General features: G+C 41.3%; 1 protein-coding gene across 2 annotated transcripts in view; it reads right to left on the reverse strand.

Annotated features, from left to right (window-relative positions):
• igsf21a (immunoglobin superfamily, member 21a) overlaps window positions 1-13669 on the reverse strand; it is a 251268-nt gene that overhangs the window by 43058 nt on the left and 194541 nt on the right. For both annotated transcript variants that reach the window (XM_069677410.1, XM_069677409.1), the window contains exon 5: window positions 8669-8784. In XM_069677410.1, coding sequence (XP_069533511.1) covers window positions 8669-8784 — 116 coding nt within the window. The remainder of the gene's footprint in view (window positions 1-8668; window positions 8785-13669) is intronic.

Here is a 13669-nt window from a genome sequence, read left to right on the forward strand (position 1 = left end):
TAAGTTGTGAGTGAGTGTGTGTTTTTTTAAAGACATTTTTTTGGCCATTTGCCTTTTTGATAGGATTGTGAAGACAGACAGGAAACGTGTGGAGGAGAGAGGGACAACATGCAACATGGGCAAAGGTCAGAGTCAAGCCTGCAGCTGGTGTGACAAGGACTTTCCCGCTGAGCTAAGGCGAGGATTAAAGTGTAAGCTAACGTTTTATGTATCACATGTGAACTAGAATGTTAAAGGTACACTTAATTAAGTAGACCGAGATGTCCGGCAGTATGTAGCCATGATCTGCTGCTGTGCTTGAAGCTTCTACTTTTCCAAGAAATTGTGTTAGGTTAATTAAAAACTGATGCACGCCTAGAAGAGCCCTATGTGTGTCCAAATTAGCAACACTATGGAATGAGTAAAGTAATCATTAAAAAACTGCCTCGGCTGTGACCAAATGACCAAAGTAACATAACATTACATTTTATGATGCAAGGATGTCAGGATGAAACATAAAGCAGAGACCTTATTATTTCAGTGTCACATGCAGGAGATTAGAGATTACCTGAGGCGTGCGTAAAGCATGCAGGCCATTATCCGACAGCTTACAGTGTGATTCATGTCATGGCCATGGAAAATGCATGTCTGAAAATCCACAACAGCCCTAATCAGTGCCTGTAGCCTTGTCTACATTAGACAGAAAGCATAGCAACAATATTCTTTATGCTACGTTAGAACCCCGCTGTGATTGTAGTCTTTAAAATGGTATGCTCCTTGTTTGTTTTGGCTGAACCATTCAGAGCTGAGTGACGTTTCTGTCCCGCCAGCGTCATTCTACAGTCGACATTGAAGCTGTGGTCGCTGTTGCCATAGGAGAATGTAACACTTTTCACATCAATCACATAAATAAGAGCTAGGTAGCTAGCTAGCTCTCTAGGAAGATGACAACCCCATGCCTATATAGGAGGAAACAGCTGCCAGAGAGCGCAACAGCAGCCGCTTAAATGTAAATCAGAAGTCTGGAACCAAGCTGCGGCTCTAACAAACAGACAAAAAATATATTTCAACCCGCTGCAAAACTTTTTTGTTTGAGAGAAAGACAAAAAACCTGAATCATTAAACGTGATTGCCTGTGCACATCTGCATATTCATCGGTCATTCAATCTTAATGTGACATTTGAGGGACCATTAAAAAGAACACAAAGATCCAGACGGACGAGATGGAGCCTTCTACAACTGCTTCTAGTGCGAGTGGAAGGAGACGTGCAACCGCAGCAGTGCCGGATGAACTTCGACACTTTCAACTGTCTACTCTTGCACAGAATGGAAAGTCATGTATTACCCTGGATGTTTGAAAGACACAGACGGATGTTGCATAGCAGCAGGGAACTTTTTTTTCCCTTTTTGTAAGACCAAAGCGAATGTATCAAAGCAAACACAGAGCTTATGTCTCTGACAAGGATAAAAGAAAATGTAGCTTTTGTTGCAAATTGAAAATTTAAAGCACTCAAGGTGCTTCTATACAGTGAGATGAAGGGCCTCACAGGAAGATTTTTCTCTCTCTACATCTCTCCTCCACTGAACAGAAGTCCTTTTTTTAGGTAGCTCATGAGTTTAGTTTTTCTCAAAACATCTGTAATTATTCTTAAATATTCAAATACAAAAGGTAAAACTTTGATAATGTCTGATAATAACTTTAATTATTAAAATATCAAATGTAAATGTAAAAATCGAATGTTAAAAATAACATTTGCAGCACAAACACTGTGCAGCTTCACTGCTTGCTTAGTTTTAATTACTTGAAATGATTCTGGCTGATCTGCAGCATAATCAGCAGCTCTTGTCCTTCCAACTAATTTTCTCTCTTCACTTTCTAGCAGCCATATTCTGAGCTGTGCTCGACACGAGAGGGACGGTGTTTGGTTGTGTTTTTCTGCAGCAGGAAATAGATGACTGGCTGCAAATATACTATTTCTGTTTACTCTCATTGCTGTGGTCTCATTTACAGCCGCGGGAGGCAGCTGTTTTTGGCAACACTTCACTATAAGGGTAGAAGTCATACGCTAAAATAAAACTGAAGTATGGCATGATTCATGATGATTAAATGCATGGATAAATGCAGGATGTATCATGAATTCCTGTTCACTCTAACGAATGAACAATTCACTATGACTTTATAAGTTTACAGTTAATGGATCATCAGTTAAAGTGATAATCTTGAAGATTTTAATTTAAATAATCACAGAATGAGGTAACACAATGGTGACTGAGCCTATGGCCTTTGCATTTGCAGTATTACAGACTGGGTGTCTGGTGTGACATTCGCAGAACAAATCACAAGCGGTGCCCAGTTAGTGACGCGTTTTCCATCACCCAGCAGTGGTTGGTCTGCCAGAGACGGTAGGCGGAGCTAAACGGCTGCTTTTCCGCTCTCTGCAAGTGTTGCGAGTAAACAGTGATCTACTATGGCTGAACAAACAAAGAAAAGATCGATGACTACAGATACAACTTCAAAAATAATTGAAAATCCAAAGAAAAAGAAACAAATTGGACGCTCAGATGAAGACAAACAGTCTAAAAAGGAAAGCGACCGTCAGCCAGGAAAATCAGGAGTTACAACCGGAGCCAACCGTGGACGTCACACATGCGACACTGTCTGGATATCTGGGAAGTGCGCTCCCGTAATTACCGTTAACCGCCATAGGTGGCGCCAAAGAGAACAAAACTGAAATCTTTGAGATTATAATTTAAAGGAATGTTATTTCATATTTACATCATACATTGATGGAGATAAATCAAGTTAGCTGGATTCCAGTTAAATAAAACTTTATTATACCCTTGTATTTGTTCAGCCTCTCTGACAGCAGAACAGTATCTCTCATGGAAATGTGAGGCTTTGCAAAAACAGTAAAATGCATTTTATGTTATGATCATTTGTAAATGATAAGCAGCAGAAAATCATCTTAATTAGCATCAATTCATGCATGAAGTCATCATAATGTTAAGCATTACTATGTCAGAATATTCTTATCCTAATAGTAAAGTGTTGTCCTGTTTTCAGCACATCAAACGTACTGCACTGCCTCTCCAAAACCACAGACAAACACAGCGGCGGAGGCGGTCTATGAAGGTTGCATCCTTCATAGCCGGTGTAGACGGCTAAGGCCGAACTGAAATGAGACGGTCTGGTCTATGGAGGATTTCCTGTTGGCGTCACCAGCTTATCTGTCACATTGTGCCGCTCCTGTCGGCTAGCAACAGGTAGCTAGCATGCTAACGGCCCTCGAAGGATGCAGCCTCTGAATTGGGACACAGCCAGTAACAGAATTAGGAGAGTGAATAATGGACTCTCAGGGGGCCACCAACAGTAATTGAAATAAATGATAATGTTTCCCTTTGTTGGAATAACTTATTTGAATGTAACACAGCTCGTTTCAGCTGCCCCAGAGTGCAAAAAAAGTGCATCATTTATTTTCTGTTCTGGCATTTTTATTTTGAACCAAATTTTTTTCATAACAAACAGCTGAAGTTATGACACGAACATAAGGTGTAGGGTTAAAATACAGTAACATTTGTTCCATGTTAAATCCACGTAAAGGTCACATGGAGGTCCATCTTTGTAATCCGCTGTAGGGATATCATTTATTGTAGACTGAGGCTAAAATAGAACATCATTTGGTATAGCGTGAGACAAATTTGATTTAAAATGAGAACCACTACAGAATGGTCATATTCAGCAGCTGTTAAATGGTGGCTCAGTAAATCTGACCAGTCTCTCTCTCTCTGAGTAAAGTTACGAGCCACTACTGAGACCGGGCCCGGAATGATATGACATTGAAAATAGAGCTGACAACAGCTCATTTTGCAACAAGCCCCGGGGCAGCAGCTCCGACAAAGACTAAATGAGTTTCATCAAAAAGCACAGGGAGCCGTTTGAAGTTGCAGCACATAACTGGGCCAAAGCAGCAACATGCAAGCAAATACTTACAGAGCTAATAATGAGGTTTTGTTACGCAGCGTGACCGTGGACAACAGAACAATTAGAACAAATGGTCACAGTTTAAACGGATATTTGTGCTCATTTTTAGAGCTGGATGGAAGTCGAGATGATATAATTATTAAGCACTCCAAAACAGTGTGTGATTCTTATCTCTGCAGTTAGTTATTAACTAGCCTTAAGTTAGGCTTTGATTGTTTTATACCATCTAGTGCATGGTATGCCAAGATAATGACAAATCATTTCACTACATTTACCCAGATGTGGTTCGTTATAGTCATATTTTGCTGCTGTAATTTTTTATTCTTCTGAAAACTTTTTACTTTTACTTAACACATATCTCTGCTTCTTACTCCTCACATTTTCAAAACAGGCATGTTACATAAGTTTTAATTCATTTGAGTGGAATATTCAATCCTTACTTTGCATCAGTGTGCGCTGCCTTCTAAAATATTAAGACCATTTTCAACCTTAATAGATTCACAAAAACGCTGTCGAAGACTTGTCAAGGCTGCACAGTGGTGCAGTGGTTGACCCTGTCACCTCAAAGCTACAAGGTTCCTAGTTCAAATCCCATTTTGTGCTTCGTCCTGCAGTCCAAAGACATGCTCGTTAGGTTCATTGGTGTAGTGTGAGTGTGATTGAAAATGTTGTCTGTATGTGTCAGCCCTGTGATTGACTGGTACACAGTCCAGGGTGTAACCCAGCCTCTCGCCCAATGACAGCTGCGATAGGATCCATACATTTTTTTTCATCTATTTAGAGAAATATTTACAGTTTTTTTTTAATAGCTTCCAAGTCATGTGGCCCAGTGTCCTCAAATCAATGTCAATGTGTTAACACTCACTTGGACAAATAAGACGCACCTCATTACATTGGATTTAATTGCCACTAATATATATATATATATATATATATATATATATTTTTGTATGACATGCACCTTCATGATCGCCATAGCAGCCGCCACCCTTGGCTGATAGCTACCGCACTTCTTAGACTAAAAAAGTGAATGTAACTAGGATTGTGTTTTATGAAGATAGACTGTTACAGTGATAAGTGCAGTCCAGTCAAAGCTTGTACGACTCTTTCTGTAACTGATGTAAAGAAGTTGAATCAGTTCTTCTACTCCGACAACAGTCTTTATTTTACACACGGGCCTGTATTTAATGTAATGTGTGTACTTGTGTGCCACCTTTGCATTTAAATACTCCACACCGTGCTACAGAGCTAACCTGCTATAACAGTAGAGAATACACCAAGCTTTCTCATCTTTTTCCCCATTTCTTTTGCACATTATTTCCTGTTACTTAGGACCATATTACAAGATCTCCAGGACTCCAGAGAGAAGTGAGACTGTACCTGTAAAGTCCATCAATAAAACCTCTCAGTTTGTTTACTGGGTTTTGATTTAGTCCAACTGTACAACTTTAACAGACCATAATCGACTCCCCACAGAGGCAATTTAACTTTCCACTTTGAACGCGTTTCCTTTTTCACTTTGTTTGGACATTGCAGACCTGACTTCATATCGTGCATCATACCAGCCTCAACACTGTTTCTCTGTTGGGTCCAGTATAAAACTAGTAAGCGACTCTGAAATTAGATTAAATCCGAGCCTAGATTTAGAAGTACATTTCCTCTTGTGGTTTTCTGGCTCACACGATAATTCACAAATATCATTTCATATTCATTTTTTATAATAACCCATGCTATAAGAGCACTAGGAACATTAAAGGCCCTTCACACACGGCGCTCAAACACAGGTGTTTTCACTCACAACAGCTGATTAAACCTCCTCTCAGGACCGAGTGGTTGTAAACAAACCATGCTTCACTTGCACTGATTCTCCTTTTGGTTTTGTTTCATCTGACAGGTAGGAGAAAACTATATCTTCATGATCTTTAAAAAGTTTGGGTGACTTAAGCAAACCTTCAGCGTACTTCAGCTGCACACAACATCAAACAGAATAACTGAGAAGATCAGTGTGGGTGTGCAGGACCTTTAAAGGGTACCACTGTTGTTTCTGTTTCTCTGGTTAAACAGAGTTGGTGCAAAAAGCTATTTTGTAAACAAAATGAGACATTCTGAAGATGTCGGAGACATGTCCGGGATGTCTGTTTTCTTTAAACGTTGATCCGTCTGGAGGCTGCTCGACCTAAACGAGGAACTTAGGATTTAAAATGATGAAGGCTCATAATATCAGAGTCTTCTATGTCGGATACAAGGAAACCAATCTAGCTCATTATCTTTAATTAATACCATGCTTTCACTGATTCTGCAGGTGTGTGTCAACCATCATTCATCTTAACTTTTAGGTACATAGGCCTTTTTAAAAAAAAAAAAATTCCCATGTGTCATTGCAAAAAGCTCGTACTCTAAACTTGTCAAATATGGCAGCTTGTCCAGTGGTCCTGTGGGCGATGCAAAATATGATCCAAGAATCACTCCAGTGTCGATTCAACACCTGCACACCTGCAGGGCTCCACATCCAATTAAGCAGCAATTAAAAGGCAATGTGGGTTAAGACTTTTCAAATTAAATGAACTAAGGGACGTTCATTAGCTAACTTATGTACATTACATAACTTGAAGGTATAATAAGTAAGATTTTCCTTGAAAAATAAAATATAGACTTTCAGAAATATATTATAATATAAATCATCACTTATGGGCCTCTTAACATGTGTGTTGGTGAGTGTGTGTGCAGACCCTTGTGAGACCCTTCCCTCTGCATCTGTTCTGTTGTTTTGCTTTGCACGGGAGGTTTTCAGGCAGGGGCGCTGTTGAGCCAATCACAGCGTACAAGTGAGAGTGGGAGTGGTTCAAATTAGCAACTGGGCCCCATTCAGAAAGAGTGAGAGTACACGGCGAAAGAGCGATGCAGAGTTGGCCTTCTTTCTGTTAGACAGGAAGTGCCTCAAACCGGGTAGGACAAGCTAACCGGCGGTTTGCATGCTAGCGCAAAGCTAACCGTGATGCTGTCTGTGTTAGCTCGGCGGCGTGGGCGTATTCTCGTACGAGAGAGAGGGAGTGAGCTTCTGGTGACGAAGAGTGCAGGAGGAGGGGCCCAGTTTGAATGTGTTGTTGACAAAAAAGGAAACATCCTACTTATTATACCTTTAAAAAGAAAGTCAACACAGACAACTGGTTTCAAACAGGAACTGAACTGCAGTCTTCTCGATGCAAGTTTGTTTGACCCATCTATAGCTCCTCCTCTTACGACGCCAACTGACTTCACAACAATAAGCAAGAGGAAGGCGACTAGAAAGATGATGAAGGGGTAGCTACACAACATACTTACTAAATCAATGGGGAAGTAAAGCCACTGTTTAAACTGTTGGGCTGGTCATATGTAACTTTTCTGGGGTTTTTTCCAAGAATAAGGAAACATTTTAGAGCTTACAACCTTGAAACAGGTTCCTTCTTTGGTTGAATTGCTACACAGCTATAAATCTGTTGGATTGAAATTGCCATAAACCTGTAAACTGTCTTTGCAGCACAAAGCTTCTTTGCTTTAGGTGTATAAAACTTTTATCATATCTTAAACCTAAGCTTTTATTTTTTCTGCCATGTACAAAAACATCAGTCCTAAAATCCTTTGTTTTTACCTCAAGTCAGCGACAGAATCTTTAGTTTGCTGAATCTCTAACAATGCTTATTATCTGCATTGTGACTTGGCCACTGACAGAGAGAGAAGGAGAAGGTCCGGGCTTATTTAGCAACTGAAACCTCTCAGATCTCGTCGTCCAATACGTGTTGGTAAAAGAATCCAGCAGTGACAACTTTAATGGCTTAAGGCTTCCTGTGAGGTCACAACAGGGGAGACCCTCACTCATCACACCATCAAGCAGGAAGTTCCTGAGCGACGGAAATAATCTTCACCTTGTATTCACCTCTCAGTGGGCTCGTAATTGCAAGGGATAGGTGTGCTCAGGGTCTGGAGTCCATTTCCATACACCCATGGATGATGATTAATGACCCGGTGGGAGCAAACAGTGAGCGACCGCTCTCAAACAGTGTCTGCGAGCTCATATGGCACAAAGTACAGGAGCATATGCTTCTGATGTATGTGCAAGACCTTGTCCTGCTCTTCAAAGAGTCCAGAAAGAAAGTGTGTGCAGGTTTGACTTTGAATGCATGTGCACATTAGTGTGTTACTGCATGTGTACCGGGATAGTTGAGTGTACAGTCATCACTGTCATGTCATTGCCATTAGATTAATTGCCCTGCGTGTGACCATCAATAACACTAATGTGTCTGTTTCCTAAATTTGATCTACCTTTTTTAATGACTACATGGCATGACTAAATTAGTGCTGCTAATCAATCACAGGTCAAGCTGTAACGGGTGTAAACAGCAGTACTGTTGACAGCTACTTTAAATGGCTGCAGGGATACACTCTCTGTGTATAATCTGTGCCGAGCTTGTATCCACCAGCATTTCCTAGCAAATAACGCTGTGGGAAGCTCTGAGATCAAGGATTCTGCTGTTGTCGTGCATCTTTTGAAATCTTGTTAAAAGAGCCCTTTTTTCCTGGAAGTGGTCTGTATGCTGATATCATAAAAAAGAAAGCCTGGCAGCAACATGCAACACAGTTTCCTTTCCTCTGTAAACAACTGGGATCCGTGCTGTAAAGGAAGGTCCCTTGTGGACAAACAGCATGGTGTACTCTTCAAGAGGAACTCACCGACGGGGCTGGTTTCCCTCCTTTTGCAGTGCAGACGAGAGTGAAATTCTGGGCTTGGTATCGGCTGAATGGGGCCGGAGTGTTCTCTGCCACCACTGATATGTTGTTTGGAGGCGCTGTGGAGGACAGAGGGACAGCTTTGTCAAATAATATCCCCACATTTCTTCAACAACATACAAAAAATTCAACCTCAGATTTTTAAACTGGAAGAAAACATCCACTTTCACAGTGCATTCAGGAGTTAGTTTGTCATTTTGGGTTATATTGAGACAGCGTGGGCAGTACCCACAACCAATGGCGTGAAGATGAAAAGGCCAGCTGGTTCTCAATGACCCCCCCTGAAAAAGCTGAGCCTGCCTGAGCCGCCTCTTCACCCAGAAGAAAATGATTAATAGAGTTCAAAAATGCAAAGAAAAACTTGCTTTATGTAATGACATTCCAGGGAATTTAGTGAGGATGACCTTTGAACCCTGATGCCTGTTGTGAGATTTGACTGGTTTGAGTGAGTCTAGCTTTTTTCGCCAATCAGATATTGGAAAAATGTTCCAAAGTTTGTTCATTTCAGTGTGTTCAGGATCAGGAGGACGATGAGAAGGCGGACTATCCATGAAGCTCCTTGGTCTCAAGGATACTGTAAGTTAGCATTAGTATTGTTAGTTAGCGCTATGAGCTGCTAATTGCACCAATGAAAATGCTAATGTGGTGGAGGAGATTGTGACGTCAAACATAAGGAGGATGAAGACGTTACAATTGATTTTGTAACTTAGTGTAGCCAGCTACTAATTCCAGCAATGACACTGCTAATGTGGTGAGGAACATCTCGATGGCACAGATGGAAGACTATAAGGGCCTGATCAGACAGAGCGTGTTTAAGCAGGCGGGGGCGGCTTTTTTGTTGTTGCTTTCAATAAGAGGGAAGCTTTTTGCATGCTGCTTTTGCGTTGCTGAGCACCTCACGTTTTTCCGCTCTGTGCGCTCTTACTTTTGAGGAAACACTCAGCAAAGCGCCCAATGTCTCATTGTCCAATCGGATGAGAGGAGAGGCGGGCCTTCTTCAAAACAAAGAGCGAGCTGCTCTTTTTTTAACCGTAGCCTTCAACACAAAAGGCAGTTTTACGGCCTGCAAAACGCGTTGTGTGTAATCAGGCTAAAAGTTAGTAATTTAGATGTGATGGTGTAAAAGGAAGTTCTGTCAAGTGCTGTGTAGCTTATGTTAGCTACAGCTGTCAGGATGATGCTAGCTAGCTGGACTTGTGTATTGATGATGATGATGTATTAAGACTCCACCTTTAACATATTCAACATTAGCCAGTGTTAGTCATGAGTGCTGATGACTGAAGTATGTTATAAATCCACAGACACTCTCTGTGGAGACTTTGATTTGGATTGTGATTCCTCGCGGTTGTTCATTCATTCTCTATGTACAGAATACTCGGTGCTTGCGATGTTCATATAATAAGCTGTATTTTAAATATATGCATGGTATTATTGAACCTATATTCCTGTGGTCATGCTATTTGTCATGTGTCGTGTCAATAAGCATTTGCACCTGCTTTAAACAATTCAGCCCTCCCACATCTCGCCCAATCACAATTCCCTGCTGCTAAAAGCAAAGTAAGAGCAAGAGAGCGAGAGAGCTGGAGCAGAGAAAGAGTGATGCTGTTGTGCCCAGTTTAAAATAAATCTGACTAAAACAAGCCTGCAGACCTGCTTTATCAGTCTACTGTATCTGTTCTATTTTTTCTTTCCAAAGAAAGGAGGAACCTGCTGAGAGAATATCCACTTTAAATGGTAACTGGATGTTTGGGACAATATGTTCATAAGTCCCCCAGGGCCCATGTGAGTCGGATGAGGCTGATAAGGTAGAAAATCTCATACATATCATATCACGAACCCTCCCCGTGAATCTCTCCAGGGATTCCAGCGAGTGTGTCATGGCAGCGCGGAGGGAAAACATGTGAGCAAGACTTCACAGCATTATAGAGGTGCGCTGCGAGGAGAAGGAGTTAATGAATGGAAATCTCCCTCATCCCCGAGAAAATCAGCTGTTCAACATGCAGTCCTCCTGTCCTCGAATGGAGGCTTAAATATGAATACTTCTTAGACCCCAGTGTGGCTGATTCAGGGAAACATCATCGGGCAAGTTTTAAGTGACTGCACTGCAGCAGATGATGGCCAGCTGCACATGCACCTCTCGAGTGTTGATAAGATCCCACTGCTGAGTGTAAAACACATAATTTACAACATATAAGATCCAGAGTTTTTCATGTCTTTTGCATAACTTCATGCCTTTTCTTTTTGAGGCTGCACCATGCTTTCCCTTTCAGATTCAGCAGCGAAAAAAGTTGGATATTCATATTAACCCTTAAAGACCTAGACCATTTTTGGGGGCACCTGATTCTCCTGTATTTATTCTGTTACCTATTGAAGCACTCAGCATCAAGTGCCACACATCAATTGATTCAGGAGAACCTTAACTCTCACTCTGGCTCATTTAAAGTCCCAGTTTTACATTTGTTTTGTCTGATAATGGATGATTGTACCAGAATTTTTTATTACAATGTTTTTATTTAGAAAGTTGTGCTAAAATGTTTTAGACTTCCAAATGAATAATTGTCCACATCAAACCTTTCCAAAGCAAGTCACAGCCATTTATTATAGTATTATCTTTTTCCTATGTATCATTTACTGAGGTGTAGCTGTCCAAAAAAGTTCTGAGAGTAAATAGAAATGTTATTATATCACAACAAAGGCTTTTTTGGAGTATATTGAAATGCTTTGTATCCCAAGAATTTGTACAACCTCATCTTAAAGGTTATGATGGTCAGTATAATCTAATGACTGATAAAGGTATCTAGATTGTGCTATAAATAGAAAAATACAAAATATCGGACATGTATTTTTATCAATGAAATTAAAATACATGCATACACTGTTACTTTTGCTTATTGTGATGTAATTACTTGGATCAGTGGTGTACCCGGGGGGGGCAATCGCCCGGTGCCCCCATGTCTGAAAAAAGGCAGCGAAAATGCCCTCATGGATGCCTCTGTCGTGGATAAAAAATGATAGCGTGCCCTCTGGGTGGCCTTCCAGTGGATAAATGATACATGTGGGAAAATCAGTTGGCCTCTGCACACTCATGCGTCGGAGACAATTTGTGTGGGATGCCTTCATAGTTAAGAAATGCCCACGTTGTTGTTTCGCATCACAACTTCCTGCGTCCTGGTGCCCCATGGCATACAGCAGGTGCCCCTTTTTTTAGCCCCTGCCCCTCAAACAGCCTGAATGCTGAGGATATCTTCAACTGCTTCATATTCCTTAATCTCTATTTACAGATTGGAAATAGAAAAGTAGAATCTGTAGGCAGGGACGTAGATTTCTAGGATGGCAAGTGTTCTGGTTCCTTTTTTAGTATGCTTGTGGACCGAGTAATATTGACCAATCACGTATCAGCAGGCTGCAGCGTTCAGATTTCCGAGCCTGCGGCCTCTGCTTCGAGGACTGTAGCCTCTGTATATAAGGCGCGTGCTCTACCCACTGAGCTAAACCAGCGCCCCATAATCTCAAGATCAGTTTAAACAGTGAACATACTATGCGGTGACACAAAAGACAACTTAGCTATCATTGGCAAAAACAATGACGAGTCTCGCTATTATAGTTTGTGTTTTACATTGATTTAAACAGGATCGTGGGGCTGCTTTGGAAGGGTTAAATAGCTCTTATCTGAATGAGAAGCGTTTGTGAAATCGGTTAAGAATCCATCAGATGTTTTCTGATGGTTTCGAAGAACCACGCTTTAAGGCAGATAAGGCAGCAAGAAAGGTCAAACAGGGAGCAGTGCCTTCTACATGTGTCACTCTGCGTGTGAATCCATCAAGCGGCTCTTAACGGACATGCCACGGAAATTAATTGATTAAAGATGTAGGTGGGGGCTGGGGGGGATTCGGCTGCTGGCCTGGGCGCCTCCGTGTTTCCACACCTCTTAATTGCTTATTGATGGGTTTCATATGGCAGTAAATTAACCTTAGAACACTCAATTAGCTCACTGACAAGCCTGTCTCAACCTGGCATATGATAAGCTGTCAGAGGTGTCTGTTCCTGACCGATCAGGCTCAAGTGCTCGACGCAGAAGCCGTGTCAAGCGCTCGAGTGTTTCTAGTGCTGTGAAGTGGCTCCAATATGCACAGCAAATAACCAGACAATAAAAAAACACAATCCGGCGTTATAGATTTACGACATTGATTGCTCTATTCCATGAAACAACATAAAACGCCAGTCTGTAAAAGCTTGCGGGAGTCCAGTAAAGATTCCCAACACTGTCGTCAGGTTTTTGCCTGCAAAGTGCCTCAAGTGCTGCTTTAATATGCAGTTAAAATTTATGATTCATTTTTAACAATATTAGCAGCTGTAAATACAAAGAGATCAGGGGTTTTGCAGAGATCTGCAAGAAGTTTTAACACGACGAACCACACATTTAATAAAGAGAAAGCTAATTTTACGAAACTAAATTCCATTAGATTCATTAGCCTTTCGATGAGAGTGATAATATTGATAATCCCCTTAAGAAGCACTTCTCCACAGCAGCACTAAGACGATTCTTTGTTTAGTTGGAATCAAAACACTAACACAACCTTCAGGTCATGTCAGTTCGGGAGAGCTCGACATTGATCACGGAGCTCTGTTGTTTTCTGCCCTGTGGTTTTGGGGCTCGCTTAATGGAAGTCAAAGCCAAAGACCGCAGTAAGCCTTGCTGAAATATTTGACATGATTAAAACCAGGGCCTTCTGTGCCAGCGCACTGTTTGCAAACACAACAACCCTGTATAGGATTAAGATAGTAGTCTATGATGATGGCGTCTAAGCCTTTCATACCTCATTTAATTGCTGCTCCTCTCACCCACTTGTTAAAGGTTGAGCTAATATATTGTTTTGTTTTTGTGCTGCAGCAAACGCGGGCGTCTGCCTCGCTGAGGCCCGCATACCAATACTTCAAAAATAA

This window comes from Semicossyphus pulcher, unplaced genomic scaffold (assembly GCF_022749685.1).
Source record: "Semicossyphus pulcher isolate SPU_LCO1_2020_fin unplaced genomic scaffold, fSemPul1.0.p SCAF_3, whole genome shotgun sequence".
NCBI lineage: Eukaryota > Metazoa > Chordata > Actinopteri > Labriformes > Labridae > Semicossyphus > Semicossyphus pulcher.